General features: G+C 46.1%; 1 protein-coding gene across 1 annotated transcript; it reads right to left on the reverse strand.

Annotated features, from left to right (window-relative positions):
* Nucleotides 1–491: 491 nt before the first annotated feature.
* Nucleotides 492–16,722, reverse strand: TNFSF15 (TNF superfamily member 15). The gene is made up of 4 exons (XM_032418893.1): nucleotides 16,413–16,722; nucleotides 5,920–5,962; nucleotides 5,105–5,152; nucleotides 492–1,475 (listed from the first exon to the last, which is right to left on the reverse strand). Exons 1-4 carry the CDS (start codon nucleotides 16,632–16,634, stop codon nucleotides 1,021–1,023), a joined length of 768 nt encoding a protein of 255 aa, XP_032274784.1. The 5' UTR covers nucleotides 16,635–16,722; the 3' UTR covers nucleotides 492–1,020.
* Between the last annotated feature and the right edge of the window lie 500 nt (nucleotides 16,723–17,222).

Consider the following 17,222-nt stretch of genomic DNA (forward strand, 5'->3'; position numbering starts at 1 on the left):
GCTGGATATCTTACACTGTCTGGAGAGCTTCAGAAATCTTACATACTAGTGTCAGATGAGATAGTTTTTAAGGACTTGGAGTTAGTCCAAGTACGTTGGAGTACATTGAGTGATATTTGACCAGGAGCCACGGAGTGGAATTCATTTAAGTTTTGAATGGAGTCTGTCTTATTCTTCATAGTATCATCTGGGTTAAGGTAGTACCCAGAACATAAAAGGTGCTCAAGTAAACTGTGCTGAGTAAATGCTATTGTTGTATTTTTGATATGCATGTGGAACTCATACTTGCTGGTTTTCATGCCTGTGCACAGAATAAAAAGAGGGGTTGCTTTTTTCATTTGCCATAGATGGTATGAAAACCAATTTCTTTCCCTTTCTTTCTTCTTTCTTTCTTTCTTTCTTTCCTTCTTTCTTTCTTTTTCTTTCTTTCTTTCTTTCTTTCTTTCTTTCTTTCTTTCTTTCTTTCTTTCTTTCTTTCTTTCTTTCTAGTGTTCATGAGAAATACCAGCCCTCTTTTCATTTTTTTTTTTAAGACAAGGCATTAAAGTATATGTTTGGAGACACTGATGAAGGATTTTGCTCTAGGGTTTACACTGTTTTCTAGGGCTTTGGATTTTGTTCAAGGGCCCCTGAACTGAAGCAAATGTTTCTTGATCAAATCCCACAATAATTGGGCCCACTGGTGACTGATGTGTGGTACGAAGGGGTGGAAATGTTCCGAGTAGACCTCCATTCATTTGGTGATCAGTGTGTCAGTGTTTAGAAATCCACCCCTTTTCCAAGCAACCACGGTCATGTGTCTGCTCTGTTCTGCCTTTTTCCGGTTAAGATTCTCATCAGTAAGTCATATAAAGTATGACATTTCGGGCCTCCAATTTCATAGCTAAGCCACCGTTTCTGTGGAATGGTCCAAAACAAAAACAAAAACAAAAACAAAAACCTTGTTATAATTACGTATGAGTGAAGAAAATTTGGAACTAGGAGGCAGAGGACCTTCACACGAGGATGCCCACCTTGCCCCTACAGCAAGAAGGCTCCAAAGAAAGTTTTATCTTCTTTTGTGTAATCCACCAAAGAGATGTCACTGACGTTCACCATCAGCTTGTCCCCTTCCTGCAAGGAGAACATGGCCCCTAGGTAGATGGGCTGGAACCAGTTGCTGCCTACTTCGCACACAGACTTGGTCCCCATTAGGAGCTGGGTCGGCTCGGGGTAGCTGTCTGTTACCTTAGTGATGACCACGATGATGGAGTCTGGCTTGTTCAGTCGGCTCCCTTGGTGGATTTCACCACACTCAGATGTGGTTCCTCGGAACGTGACCTGGGAGTAAACAAAGTAGTCTCCCGACTCTGGGATCACCAGGAATTTATTTGTGTAGTTCATCCGGTTCTTGGTAAAGGCCAAGCCAAGTTCATGTTCCCAGTGCAGAGCCGGAAACTGATTTTTCAAAGACTGTGTAGGACTTTGTCTGACAACTGCAAAGACAAGAGAGAGGTTTAATTTCCTCGTGTCAGAACCTGTGGACTTTGCCAAAAAGAGTCTCATATTATTTTCAGAGTAAAGTGATTGAATAAAACCAACAGCTAACAAGCTCCTTGAGGAGGAATGAGTGGAGGAGATCTAAGCAGACACACACTTTTGTTCAGAGAGTAGCATCTTAGGGGCAAAAGACTTCGCCTCTCTGAGCCCGAGTTTTCTTTCCTGATCATTTAGAATTTTACCTGAGCTCTGTGATCTTGGAAAACAGTGGACGTTAAGAAATCTCACTTTTTGTGTTTTGGAAAACAGCCCATTACGATGAACCTCTTCTCCAAATGACTTAGATGGAACTGGTGGGTGCCCTCCCCCCTTGGGTACCTATGGCAAGACCAGACACCAGATCCTCCAGAGCGCCATTCTCTGCCTCATAAATGATCAGCTGAACTGTACTGTCCCCACTGATCCATGGGAACATAATGCTTGTTTTTTCTTTTTTAAAGATTTTATTTATTTATTTGAGAGAGAGAGCACGAGTGAGAGCAGAAGCAGGGGGAGCGGCAGAGGAAGAGGGAGAAGCAGACTCCCTTCTGAGCAAGGAGCCCAATGCGAGGCTTGATCTCAGGACCTGAGCCTAAGGGCAGCCGCTTAACCGACTGAGCCACCCGGGCGCCCCAACATAATGCTTGTTAACCCAATTTTGGTTAAGCTTCTCTTCTGCTTCCAGGCTTTGGTCTACCCTCAGCCTGGACCAGCAGACAGTCTCTCCTGAGAACAGGCTGGCCTTCGGGTAAAACATTCTCTGACGCTAACACCTTTATCCCACTTCTTCCCACCTGGTTCTTTCTAACTTTGTTTACTCCTTTCTGCAAAAGGAAACCCCTTTTAGCTTAACCCTTGAGACACTTGCAGACCTTCTGGCCAGAGCATTCTCCCTATTGCTGCTGATTTTCTTTCTCCTTTCTCCCACTGTGCAATAATCCTTTTGCACAAGCTCTCTCTTTACTAAGTCAGGATTTGCTTTTCATTTGACGTATCTTTCCTTTTTTTTTTTTTTTTTTTTAAAGCGTATAAAAATACCCATGGAAAGGATTAAAAAGGATGGTGTGTATAAAATCCCCAGCTATTAGGAATACCCTCTAACCTGCATTCACTTTCATTAGCCTTTTGTTTCAGACATACCCTGCTACAAGGAGTGGACATTTTAGGGAGTTGGATGATCCCTGGAGCCCCCCTGCAGCTCCCCTGCAATGCTACAGCCCAAAGTTATTGAAATTCAGACAGTGATTAAAAGAAAAATCAACATGCAGGACAGATATTGGAACCAGAGATCCAAAACATTCTGGAAATGCTTCTCTGACACCAAAATACAAGCTGATGTAATTGGCTTGTGGAGTATAAGGGACCAGGGCTCTGGGTCACTTCAGCTCTATGGCCATGTAACGTTTTTAATCAGTGATGTAGGTCCCTTCTCTCTGAGTCTTGATTTCCTGTCCCTAAGCTAGAGATAAAGCCCCTTCCCAGTCTCATTTGGAAGATCAAGTGAATAGAGGAGACATGGACATTTTTATCATGAGGCTGGCTATGGCAGGTACTCAATACATAATCACTTTCCCCAAATAAACCAGCATCTCTTATCTTGACAGATTAAAAAATAAGCCTATTTCACTGTATATATTTTTATAGGTTCTTATGTTTGCATTGTTTACAAATATACATTATATACTCGGACATATAAATGAGTGCTTTTATGAAGTATGTGTATCGCAGAAAAAATGAATAGAACCAAACCATTGATTTCAAATAAGATAATCTGCAGTAAAACTAGTATGTTTTAGGAAAATAAAAGCATATTTTAATTTCCTACGACTGCTTTGGAAATCCATAGTGATCCCCGATATGTGCTATCAGCCACCGTTTGGGGATAGGTTATCTTTAAGGAAATATTTAGCAACTTTCACACCCGGTGGCTGCCTAGAAACCTGGTTCCTGGATTTTTCTTAAGCATCTTTGCCGATGCTGACTGGACCCTGGATTATTTTGCACAATGACACACGTTTAGAATGCATGTGGTCTCTTCGGTCCCCCGCACTCAGTGCGCCCTGGAGAGCTTTGTTGCTTCTTTGCAAAATCTGTGAAAGGCATTTTTATTAATCACTCCTGATCATCTCCACTCCTTCTTTGTGGATGATGCAGTATAAAAAAATCCTCTGGGATGATGCAAAAGCAAAAAAATCATTTAGTCTCTAGACAAAGCGAGTTTGTTGAACTGGTATGCAATTCGCTATGTCAACACGGCAGCAAGTGGGAGTTAGGGTACGGAGTAGGTTGAATTGGGAACAGTGCAGGTCTAAGAGTCAGACTCAAATCTCAGCTTTTCCGAGTCATGTATATGATTTGGGACAAGTGACTTGACTTGTCAGAGCCTCAGTTTCCCCCCTTGTTGGGCTGATATGCAGATCAAGTGAGATCATGGTTGCAAAATGCCTACCACAGTGCTGGTACACGTGAGGAGCTCAGTGGAACCTAGATTCCCACCCCCAGCTCCCCCATTCCGTAGGAAGAAGGGTGATATCCCCACACTCTGTTGGTAGGATTTTTCCTGCCCAGCTTGTTCACTCTCTCCCATTCTTAAAGGCAAGTGGTAAGTGACTAGTGACTTGGTGTCTGTCTGGTCGTAGTCCTCACTCAGGACTCACCACAAACACTTTGCTCTTGGTCACATGCAAGTCACCTGTTTGGGCCCTGGGGATATCCCCCTGTGGGCTGCAAATTTTCTTATAGGTCAGGAGAGTATGCTTGCTTTTAACTCCTTAGGTTTTCAAAGGATTTTTAACATATTTGTGCACAGTCTTGCTCTTTTCTCTGGAGTCTTAGATAATATGCAACTCCAGGCATCAGATGTCAGAAATTTCAACAGTGGGCTTGGGAAGCTGGCCAGCTGGTGATATTATGAGGCCGCTCTGAATCTCTTCACATCAACCAAAATTCTTTGCAAATGTCTACCTGCATGCAAATGTCCAATCACTTCATCTTGAGTGGGGTACAGATGGACTTGATACCTTTTTTTTTTTTTTCTAAAGATTTTATTTATTTATTTGAGAGAGAGAGAATGAGAGAGAGCACATGAGAGGGGGGAGGGTCAGAGGGAGAAGCAGACTCCCTGCCGAGCAGGGAGCCCGATGCGGGACTCGATCCAGGGACTCCAGGATCATGACCTGAGCTGAAGGCAGTCGCCTAACCAACTGAGCCACCCAGGCGCCCTGGACTTGATACTTTTAACAGCCCAGGGGATCTTTTATCTTTGACCAGATTCAGAATTATGTGAATCTCTGAGTCTGAGGGAAGCTGTTTCTGAATGCCTGACGGTGTGTATGAAAGAGAGAGACAGGAGAGGAAGGAAGAGGACTGATAGAATCTGAAAGAAAATGCCCAAGAGCCATGGGCCTTTGGAACCCTTAAGGGAGGAAGACATCTGAAAACCCTCAATTGAGAGGAGAAGTCTGTTACCAAGGTGTGTCGTTTCTGGTTTGAAGCTACTAGAATAAGTTTTGACAAACCCTCTGAAAGAAATCTTGGGCCCATGGCCCATACATGATCTCTTGGAAATCACACCAGTGAGAAATACCTGTCAGGTGTGCCCTTGGCTTATCTCCACCAGCTCCGGAAATTGCATCTGTAAGGAAAGGAGAGAGATGCTTTGTGTGAGTCAGAGGGTGGCTGGAGTGAAGACAGTATTTTTGGAGTTGCATGGTGTCTGCAACTGGAGAGAATCATTCCTCTCCTTCAGCTGGGTCCACTGGGGATTGTTGTCATTTCCCCAGGGACAGAGAAGCCTCAGGAGAAAGAGTCTTGAACACAAATGAATCTTGGCCCATAACTTTGGGCAAGTTTCCAACCTGCCCAAGACTCTGTTTTCTCATCTCGAAGGTCATCCCTTGCTATCATGAATGTAGAGTGCTCAGCATGATTCCTGGCACATGGCCTATGCTCAATGAACTCACATTGCCCTCCACCCCCCCCTCCCCGCTACTGCTTCAGGGTGAGCAAACTGACCTTTGGCCTTATTCAAGGTCCCTTTAGCCATATCCACTGAAGCATCTGGATGGCTTAACAAATAGGGTAGGGAGGGATAGGATTAGGCATTCTTCTAATACTTTTATAGGAATTAACTGATTTAATCTGCACTAATCTGAGAAGGTAGGTACCATTATAGCCAATTTACAGGTGAGTAAACTGAGACAGAGGCAAGTGACATTATTTGCCAAAGGCCATCACCTCCATAGGCCATACACTTGGACACAGCACCATTTTGTCTTTTTAGTGACTTGGGAGCAACCTCACTCCTCCTCTGGGTTTTCATCCCTCTGAACCTCCCTCATACCCAAACTACTGAATGCTCTGTTCCCCACAAGAGAAGGCAACAAATATGAACACACTTACAAGCTCGCTGATGTGAAGGTCCAAACTCTTGCCCTTTTGAAGTCTATTGGAAAAGAAAGATATGATTCAGCCCACCTGTGGTCCTTTTGTCACCCAGCCCCACAGCTGCCCATAGCAAGGGCATGATTAAGATGCCGCTGCTACCCAACCTGGGCATTCTGAGATGAGGGACATGGCAATGAGACTACTCGATGGAGGGGAATCTTGCGCCCAAGCGCTCCCCTTTCCTCCTCCAGCACCCCGATGACCTTCTCTCTCCTACACTCGTCTTGGAAGCTCAACTTCGAAGTTCTGTCCTGAGAGCCTTCCCTGTTCTGTTCTAGGACACTCTGACATCTATTATTTGAACAAATGATGGCACTTGCTTTATTTTCTTTTGTCCACCATGATTTAAAAATTGGAACTATTTGAAAAAGTGATACAGAAAAAGAAATAAGGGCTCTGTTCTCCTTCCCACCAGCCCCTTGTCTCCATGAATGACATGGAGACATGTCCATCCTTGCAATCCTAGCTTGTGAGCCATTTCAGATACCACACGGGGCAGGTGGGGCGGGGGAAGGGTAACTGCTTTGGAGGCAGACAGACTTGAATTTGAATCCTGCTGTCACCATTTATTAACAATATGATCTCGAGCAGACACCTTTCCTCTCTGAGCTCTGGTGCCCTCATTTGAAAAATGGGAACAATAACATCCCTAACCTCAGATAACTCCCACATTTGAGATAAGGATCAAATCAGATGTGTGAGTCAGGGCAAAGAACGCGCAGGAAATGAAGGAATCACCGTGTCTGAACACAAAGCTCAGGAGCAAAGCTAAGTCCTTGGCTTAAAGGGATAAAATCACCACCTTACATTTTACGGTTTCCAGGAAAACCTTCTCTGATATGATATTGACTCAATTCAGAGTCTTCTGATTGGGTTCTTGTAACTACATAGTCCCCACGGACAGTGATCCTCATGTCACCAGTTCTGTATCTTAGAATCCGTGTGTGTGTGAGATCGTACTTGTGAATGAGGAATTGTGTGTCCATGTGGGTGTGACAGAAGACAGCTCTAGCAGTGGGGAAGGTAGGAGCCGATGTGTTTTGTGTGTCTACATGTGACTCTAGTGTGGAGCTGTGTGCATGGATGTCTCTGCACGTGTTGGTGTGGTCACGTGGGTGTAGCTGTGTCATTGCTCAGCAGGACTGTGAGCAGGTCTGTGATGGCAGTGACCTCGTTAAAGCCCAGACGGCCAGGCTCTTTTTATTCCCAAGCCATGCTACCTAACCTCCACTGGAAGGCTTCTTGAGGGCAGAGATCTTGTCTTTGAACGACAGACCCATTGTCTCTCCATTGTCTACTTCCTAATTCTGTGAATAGCAAGACAACTGCTTGCCTTCAGTTGCCAGGCTTGAAACTTGCTGCTTTCTCCTCCCACAAACCCAAGCTGCCATTTCTATTTTGCAATTTTTCTCATTCGTGCCTCCCCGCCCCCCACCCAGGCCTCAGCACGCTGTTCTTCTGGATTCTCCCATCAGCCTCTTAACTGGATCTCCTTTCCTTGAAATCTTCTCCTCACCTGCTCTCAGAGTGCTTTTTCTAAAGCATCACTGTATGGGGACACAATTCTGTCCATAAACCTTCAATGGCTCTCCATGGCCTTCCAGACACAGGCCCAAATACTTATCTTGGCATTCAAGGTCCCAGTTGACCACCCCATTCTTGTTACCCACTATTTATTCCTCTCCAAGTACTCTGTGCTCCAGCCATGAGAGGCAACCACAGTGAATGATTCAAAGGACCTGAAAGATGCAGTAAGTGTAGCTACTTTCTGTTGAATGAGGAGTGGCGCTGTGCTATGCTACGCCCTTTGCACACATCATCTCCTTCAGCGTTGTGACGACCCTTCAGGTAGATGCCATTCATACCCTTATATTGAAAAGGGGGCTCAGTCAGGTTAAGTAACTTGCCCAATGTCCCACAGCTGGAAAGTGAAGTAGGATTTTAACCCAGGTCAATCCACTCTAGAATTCCTGGCCCTAAACCATTGCACCTTCTCACTTCCGGATAAGCTCCCCCTTTGGTGAGGTAGATGGATGAGTACCAGCAGCTCCATGCACTGCGACAGTAGGGGAAACACAGAGCTCAGAAAACAGGAACCCAGCCCAGAAGTGGGGGAATCAGGGGAAATTACCTCTGAAGTTGAGTCTTACAGGTCCCACAGGTATTAGCCAGGTGATAAAAGGTAATGACCATTCCAGACAAGGCTAAGAGCTTGTGCAAGAGTACAGAGGCCCAACAAGGCATGGGAGCAGCTGGGAAACTACAAGGATTTCTGCTGCCAAATGAACCCATATACACATTCAGCATAGGGTCGTGAGTACAGTTGCTTTGGAAAACCTAAACCCAATTGATGCAACTACTTGTCCAGCATCAATAACTTTGATGGGCTTTAGGAGTGGGGTGGGGTGGAGAAGCAGCCTAGAAATGAGCTTATTCTGTAGCCTGTTTCCTATGCTGTTCCTTATTTGCTGTTAACAGAGCTGATAAAGAATTGGTCTGTGGCAGGCAGAAAACTGAAGGGGAAGAATTGGGAGAGCATGGTTGCATCCTCTTGTGTATGAAATGGTACAGTCCTGGCTGGTCTTCTGCTTCATTGAGTACTCTGCTGAGAAATCTTCTTGAACATCTGCTTATTTTTGTCTAAGCAGACACTCAGCTAAAAGACTGGAGCATTCCCTTTGGCTCAGAGTCTCGCTGTCATTAGCATGTATCTGCGATGTGAACACATTTCCCTCTTTGCTCTGCTGGATTTCTATAACTTGGGCATACACTTATTTTCACGTGTGGTTGGATGTGTATGGATCTTAGTGGCCTAGAATCTGCTATACATCTGGAGTCTGTCATAGTGCCAGTTAGCAGGTGTTGAAGACCTCAACAGTCTAAGAGTCCCCAAGAACATCAGCTGGGACTCTCTTTCCATGAACAACATCTAAAGCCTTCCATTGCTGCTTCCCTTAATAATGCCTCTTCATGGGAGGAAGATTTTTGTGACGGGAAGCAGGAATGAATGAAGAGGAGATTTGAGATGAAGAAATAGTAGCTTATTTGGAGGAAGGTTTATGCATTTGAGCTGGCTCGATGCTTGTTCTCAAGGTGACTGTTTGCAAGAGCTTTTCGCTCTCAAGTACAATCCAAGCTGCCTGTGGGCAATGACCTAGTCTGTCTTGCTCACCACCAAATTTCTGGTGCCTCAGACCATGCCTGGCACTTCTGCCGGATTACCCAATCAGCAAAATATGCTGATGCCCAGGTGTCGGAAAGACAGGTAGAAAAGAGAGCTGGAAGATGGAGGCAGGTTCAGCCTCAGTGAGTTTTGCCTGAGTTTGGCAATCCAAAAAATGAAGAAAAAAAAGACCTTTTGATTTTACAATACATGCCAAGTTTTGAGTTCTTGTTTAAATTTTAAATAATTAATTTAAGAGTTCAATGGCCATAATCTTTTAGTTACTGGCACCTCCAAGTTTTTCATCAGGCTTTGCTTGGAGCATAGTCATGGCTCCAGAAATGTTTGTGGAAGATTGTGAGCTTTGGCCAGGAATCAGAGACAGAAAAGGCAAATGTGGATGCCTGTGGGGATTCGTGTTAGTAGAATAGTGGGGCGCCTGTGGCTACCAGCATTGATGAGCCCAAGCAAAGCAAGCTGGTGCTTTTTACCCCTTAGTTTCTATAGGTCAGGGGATTTTTCACTCTTGTTTGAGTTTCTTTCTTTTTTCCTTCTCACTTTTTTTTCTTTGTTTTGTATGCTGATTGGTAATCCCTGACACATTTTTGGAATTACTCTAATACTTCAACCAGGGAAGAAAGAAGGATGGAGGGAGGGAGACTGCTATCTAGTTGAGTACTCCCCGGGTGCCAGGTCCTGTACTGGGGTTTATGTGTGTTCCTTGTCTACCAGTCCAGTTACTCTCAAAGGAGGGCATCACCTTTTTAGAGGCTTTGTAGGCCAAAGGTCAAAGAGTAAATGGAGGGTCTGGGATCTGAACCTTCAGACCAAGTGCAGACCCCGGCACGTATCAGGAGCCCCATAAACATTAGCTGAGTACACACCATGGACCATGGAACCCGAAGCCAGATGATCTTTGAGATTCTCTTATTGGCATTTCCCCAGAAAAAATCCTTTGAGTGTATTTTAGCTAATGACCCATTTAGCCTTTCTCCCATGTCCTATACCCACTGTCTAGTATATTCATAAACAGGAAAAGAGATCCATTTTTTGCCGTCATAAATGCCGCAATTGCAAAAACATCAATGTTTTATGACCCATAACATCCTCCCAGCACTTCTAGGAGAAATACACAGACCATCGCCTCCTTGTTTTTGGCTTTCGCTTCTCTCTGTTTGTACTTGCACAAGGATAAATCCAATCTGGAAATGTTTTATTCCAAGGCCATTTCAATTCATTACCCTCCTGGGTACACTGGACGGGGCTTCACACCCAACATTCAGAGGGGTGCAGAGCTGAGCATGTGGTGTTGGCAGCCGAGCAAATGTGGGAATCCCAGCCCTAGGGTTTCCTAGCAATCTGACTTTGGTATGTCACCTAACCTCAGTGAGATTCTGTCTCCTCATCAATGAAGGCAGGCAATCATTCTTTCCTCCTGGAAGCATCGTGATGCCTAAGGAAGACCACACACATACAGTGGATATCCAATTTACCTTCCTTCTTTCTTTGGGTTCAGTCAATATTTATGGTGCATGGTGTTGGTTCTGCGTAAGTTCCCTTTGTTTTCACTGCTTCGGTGATACACAGAAGGCATCCTTGGGTCTCTTTATGACCAGTGGCAGATTTGGATCATTTAGGAGCTCTGGATGGCCTCCTCCTCCCAGCAGAAGAGGCTTCCTCTGTCTACAGCTGGCTTCTGGACTTCTGCCCCTTCCAGTGCAAAGGGCTTGAGGGAATGGAATGTACCCTCCATGCATTTCAAAACCCACCCTTGTTACTGCAGTCGGTGGCTGGGCCTCATTAAGGAGACCAGGCTGGGAGATGACCTCTTACAGCCGGACAGCGTGTGGTCCATCAGTTGAGGACCCAGGAGCTCCCAGTGCTGGGCATGGAGTAATGTGTGTGCTTATTTATTTATATATATATATTTTTTAGAGAGGGAGAGAGTAGGGGAGGGGCAGAGGGAAAGGGAGAGAGAGAGAGAGAATCTTAAGCAGGCTCCACGTCCAGCGTGGAACCCGAGGTGGGGCTTGATCTCACGACCCTAAGATCATGACCTGAGCCAAAATCAAGAATTGGATGCTTAACTGACTGAGCCACCTGGGCGCCCCGTGTGTGTTTATTTTAACGGGTGAATGAATGGATCCTGGAGTTACCAGCTCAGAGCTGCAGCAGATGTTTGGGATTCATGCCCACAGTGGGCTCACCCTGCCTTCACGCAACTTCACCAGTTCTGGTCTTCTTGCCCTCCACCCCCAGCCTGAGCTTCTGAGTGAGTTGGCTTCTCTTCCTGGTGTGCCAGGACTCTCGGAGGCTAGAGCAGGGGCAAAGCCACCTAGTGCTCCGTGTTTTACAATTTCCAAAGCACTTTTTATCTCAACCATCTATTTGTTTTCTCTAGACAACTCTGAAAAGGGATTGTCAGAACCGTCCCCGTTTCCAAAGAGGAAACAGCCTGAGTGAGACGAAAAGGCTACACCCAAGATGGAGCAAACAGGGAAATCATGTCTGTTGAACATCTACTTCATGGCATTAGCTTGCCGACATCCTCTTGCAGAATTCTCAGCACAGGGCTATGAGGGAAGCGTCTTTACCTCCCCATTTGACAGACAGGGAGCGGACGGCTTAAGGAGGTCAGGTACCCTGTGCATCCCTTCCTCTCTCTCTCTCCACCCAGCTAACAGTGTGCCAGGGACAGTGAGGTGCCCCCAGGGGAGGAAGGAGACTCGAAGTTATTGAGCACTTACTACGTGACAGGCACTTTTTAGGGAATCCTTATTAAACGCTCCTGACCACCCCAAGAAGTGAGTGATTTGCTGGGTTAACACCGCAGGCAGACCAGCGTGGTCGGCTTAGGAGGAGCTTTTGAATCCCAACGTCACACTCAGTGCGACTTTGGGCACATGGCTTAGGTTTTCTAAGCCTCAGCTCATCATCTCTGAAATGGAGATAATCGTAGCACTTTCTTCGTTGTGTGATTTCAAGGACTAACCCAGATGAGGTATTTAGTAATAACAGCAAACGCATCACACAGACGTATGTGCTAGACACCAGGCTAAGGACTTTATAGGCATGACGATCTCATTTACTCTTCTCAAAACCCTGGGTGTGAAGAAGCTTAGAACGGTGTCTGGTGTCTAATAAGTTATTATAAGGTCACAACTGTGGTGGTGGGGGGAGCCATGGCATTCCCTCAAGCCTGCACAACTCTGAAGCCTCAGCTGGCACCCCTATGGGGTCCTGGATGGAGACCGGGGTGGGGGTGGGGTCTCAGGAGCAGGTGTGCAGGGGAGAGGCGAGCAGGGATCAAGGGCTAGGAGCCTTGCAGGGTTTTTCAGGAAGGGGTGAAAGTGAGATTGCAGGGAAGCAAGGAGAATCTGGGGGCGAGCATGTGGGGATTCCAGAAGCAGCATGGGAAGGGAAGGACGGAGATGGGGTGGTGGTGCAGTCCAAGGAAGCAGCGTCTCGTGGCACCCCTGCCAACGTATGGCACAGTACCACGGGCCAGCTCTGCCCCAGGCTGGGGGCTGAGCCAGCACGGTGCATTGTGTCGTGCCTGGAGTACAGACCCCGAGTGAGCCAGAGCAGTGCCTGGGGAAGGCAAAACCTGGTCTCCGGGGACCTGTGAGCCAGCGTGGGGTCCATGCACCCAGCCTGAGGGCAAGGAAAGCCACTAAGGGCCCAAAGAAGGCCCAGGCCATGGTTAGTGCAGCTGGATAAAGAATGGATTGGAGTGTGGGTACAAGACCGGGGTGGAGAATGAGGCGTGGAGGTAGCTCACAAATATCAGAGACCAAGAAAGGCCCTCCAGCACCCAAACCTGCTCTCTGACCTGGTGATGGCGGATTCCAGAGCAGGTGGGGAGGGTGACAGGTATGATGCAATGTCCATGAGCAGGGAAGTTCCTCAGTCATGATAATGATAATTGCTACCATTTACTAATCTCCTACCTCCTGCCAGACACTTTGAATACTTTATTTCTAAGTATTCCATTTCATACATAAGGAACCTGAGGCGCAGGGAGGTTACATAACATGGCTAAGAAGGGGCTGGGCCAGATGTCAAACTGATTTTTCCAACACATGAATCTACCGGACATTCTCCAGGAGTTTAATGATCCTAAAACATTTTACTCTCTCTCTCTCTTTTTTGTAGATGTAACATACACATTTTGTACAAAAGAGGGTAAGTTTAAAAATGTCTCTCTCTTCCACCTGTCACCCAGGTCCCCAAGCTAGATGCTGGCAGAGCAACCAATCTCTTGTCCTTTTCTTGACATAGTCTATGCATTTATAAACACATTCATAAAAGTGAATATATATATATATTTAGAAAATGAATGTCCCCGATTCTATATACTGTTATATACCTTTCCCTCCCCCACTTAATGATACATCTTAGAGAAATTCTCCATCCTTACATATAGAGATGCGTCATTTTTTAGAAACGGTGGCAGCTGCGGGCTTTCACTGCACGGAGGCACCAGGCTGTATTTAATTGATGCCCTATCTACGGACACTTCCCCTAAAGGTAGTTATCCCAAACCTTTTCAAGTCTGATTTCTGCTCTGCAAGCTTACCTGGGTAAGGATTTTGTCACATCGAGTATTTCCTTACACAACCCCTGAAGGAAGAGTTCAGTTTAAAATAGATATATGATTTTAAGTTCTGGTAACTGTTTTTGTTGCTGCTGATAAAAACCTGGAACATTCCTACACCAATCGCTGTTACTTTTTGGTAGTTGCCTGGTGTAACCATGATGATCACGTCCCAGGAACCAGGTGTGTAACCCTCCCCGCATTCCCATCAGACAACCTGTTCCTGCACTTGCCTTCTTAGCATTGCCAGGGTGTTAACATTAGCATCCTCTTTTGGCAGAAAAGGAAACAGATTCAAAGAAATGAAACCACATGCCTATTTTTACCCAACCAGAGGTGGCTGCGCTGGGATTTAAACTCAGATGTCTACGAGCCACGATATTTCAGTTATGTCCACTCATGCTCTCCTTGGTGATTTAGCTTTCCCTCTTGAATCCTATCTTCCATCTTTTCTGAGCTGGTTATTCTCCATTAGCCCACTGGAACCTCTCTTTGCCCTTCTTGGCCCTGCACTGTGTACCGAGAGGCTGGGCACACTTGCTTCCTGGCTTTTAAGCCTGACTTCCAGTCTGACCGGTGGGATGAGAGGCAGGGAGAAGAGCGTGGCCAGCTCTTCCGTCCTTCTTCCTGCTCCCTCCCTGATGTTTGGCAGGCAGGCTAGCCCTCTCCTACATTTTCCTTCTCCTTGGGTTCCCCGAAAACTGCTCCCTCCTATCTGCCCCCTCAGGCCAAGAGGTGATGACTGGCTTCCCACCATTGCTAAGCATCCCAGGATGCTTCCAGCTCTTTGGTTCTCTTTTATCTGTCTGCATCTCAGCAAGTAGACTCTTCTTTGAACCCTTTTCAGACTCTTTACACATTCTTCTTTAAACGCTCCTATTTGAATGGACCAGGTGTTTCTTTTCAGGACTCCGATTGCTACATGCGGCCCCACCTCACCCCTATTTCCCTTTCTCTTCTTCTGATGACCGAGAAGTTCTACAGTCTGGCCAAACCACCACGCTAAGCTTCTCTGTGTTTCTGCTCTTCAGGGAGATTGCCTGAAGTGTCACAGAATGCACTATTAGCCTTTTCATTTCTTGAGTAGCTAAGATAGGACAGGCACTCATGCCTTCCCTCGTGGGGCTTCCTGTCTAGTGACAGCTCGTGTCTCCAACTCTCTTCCTGATAGGGCAAGTCACTGGCCCCTCTGGACCGTGGCCTCCCACCACCAAGGGGTGGTAACTGGCTTCCCACGGTTGCTAACCCCAAGGTGCTTCCAGAGCCTGATGGTCTTCTAGATCAAGAAAGGCGTTTTTTTGGCATCTGCTGAAATAGGGGATCTCAAGACCACATTTTAAGCAGAGGCACTGTTTCCCTCTAGAACCCCAGAGAGTTCAGGTTATTGGAGGTCACTCAATGCCTCATTCAAGAACAACGGTCTCTTTCTGGCTAAAGCACAGACTCCCAGAACACCTACTAGATACTGTGGTTTGGCTTCATAGAAATCATCTCCATGGTGGCCTGGAGGTCACAGCCTGACTTGCTATGCCTTGAATTTCTTCTCTAACATGAATGGCATTTCTGGGCTGTCTGAATATTTCTATGTTTTCTGAAAGATGGCATGTGGCCGTGGACGCCACCATCTGAATTGAGGTCTGTTTGCTGACCCTGAGGGGGTGGGGAGAGTTACACATTAGCCATGGCTTGCTTGCTCGATCCTTGTGTTTCTGCTTTGAAGTCAGCCAGCATTGCTTAGAAGACAGGTTTCCTGGTAAACCAATTGAAAAGCCTGTTTTCTCCAAATTCCTCTCTGGGAATTTAATACTTTGGACTCAAATGAAATCTGTCATCACAGACCATGCAGGGGTGTGTGTGTGTGTGTGTGTGTATTTATAAAATGGTATTATTTGAATGACTCTGTCTTCAGTCTTTAAGATTTTTGATATTCCTACTCCAGAATAAGTTTCCCCTTGACACTTATACCCCCCCACTTGGAACCATTGTTCTCCCTATACCTTATATTCATTTTTGACTAAGCTCCTCCACCCTGAGCCCCCAGCAAGATCTGAGAAATAGACAACCAGGCAAGAGGTTCTTTCTTGAACATTGAAAGAGAATATTTCTAAACCCAAGAAAGGGGATTGATTAAATAAATTAGAGCACATGCATATACAGGACTATAATACAACCATCTATATCATCATGCTGCTTTGAATTTACTAACAATAAATAAAATCATAACACATTTGGAGATTCAAAATAATCTCATCTTATTAAAAAATACAGAATTATATTCCCCAAGATGTCAATAGTGGTCACCTCTATGTGGTTGTGGGTAATGATAATTATCTTGTTTTCCTTATCTGTGTTTTCTAACTTTCTTCAATGACATGTGTTAGTTATGCAATTTAAGGAGGCTTATTATTTTTTTTTAAAGAAAAAGAATGTTCCCAGATTATCAGTACATGATGATTACAATTATCTAAAAATATGTTATTGGAGATTGTTCCCATATAAACGGAAAGAGGGACAATTCATCCCCTGGCATTACTGAGGATAAACACCAAATCGGACCTCTCCAGCCCTCCCATGCTGCTTCCTTTGCAGGGGAAGCAGGGAGTGGGTTGGGTCAACGGGGTCTGTCCAGAGCTGCAGTGCCCGCCAGGTGCCTGCAGCAGGTCCAAGGATCCCCGGGTCAGGGCTTACCTGGAACACACAGGCATCTCCTTGGGCCCGGAGCTGGCCCACGAGCAGGTAGGTGGTGAGTCCTGCCAGGATGGGTAGCAATACCAGGCAGCAGGTGAGAGCCCAGCGCACGCTGCTCCTGGCTGCCAGCCTGCCTCTGGCCTTGGGCGTGCAGCTGCCTTCCTCAGGCAGCATTTCCACACTGGCTGTTTCCCCGAAGCCCAGCCCCAGATTCTCCGCCATCCTCCTGCTGGTCCTGGCACTGGCTCTGACTCCCCCTGGGCAGAGAGACCCTCCATTAAATAGAAGACAAGCTCTCACAGTGGGTGCGTTAATCACTGCCTACTCCTCCCCCGGACCTCTCCCCTCCCCCCTCCACAACACACTGGGCCCCGCCCTGCAGGGAATGCACCGCCTACAACAGAAACCAAGTTTGGTTTAAAAAAAAAAAAGAAGAAGAAGAAGAAGAAGAAAGCTTTCCCAAGCGTATTTATATACAGTGTGCTCATGTGCTCCTTCCTTCGTTTACAGAAGGAAGTTAGGAAAGTCCCTGGAGGAGGAGAAAAAGAATCCATCAAGTCAGTGGGCAGGGTGAATTAAAATATAGCTGTCCCTGCCAGCCAGTCTGGGGAGTGTGCTGCTTCTGGAAGTGAAAGTGAAGGATGGGGAGGTGTGTGGTGTGGCTTGCACACTGGGAAATAGAAATCATGTTTGCATCACCACTTTGCAAAATGCTGCCAGGCCCTCTGTCTTTTTGAGCTTCATCAGAGCTCATTTTCCTTGCACAGCTAGGAATACCGAAGTTCTGAAAAGTGAAGGCACTTGCTTTTG

The sequence above is a fragment of the Phoca vitulina genome, unplaced genomic scaffold (assembly GCF_004348235.1).
Source record: "Phoca vitulina isolate PV1807 unplaced genomic scaffold, GSC_HSeal_1.0 scaffold21, whole genome shotgun sequence".
Taxonomy (NCBI): domain Eukaryota; kingdom Metazoa; phylum Chordata; class Mammalia; order Carnivora; family Phocidae; genus Phoca; species Phoca vitulina.

Bases quoted from the DNA above. Each gene is read 5' to 3' on its own strand.
- TNFSF15 (XM_032418893.1), bottom strand. From the start codon at position 16,634: ATGGCGGAGAATCTGGGGCTGGGCTTCGGGGAAACAGCCAGTGTGGAA. The intron at 5,963-16,412 runs GTAAGCCCTGAC...CTTTTCCAATAG, and splicing joins GAGATGCCTGTGTGTTCCAG to ACTTCAAAAGGGCAAGAGTT. The intron at 1,476-5,104 runs GTATTTCTCACT...TTGTCTTTGCAG, and splicing joins GCCAAGGGCACACCTGACAG to TTGTCAGACAAAGTCCTACA.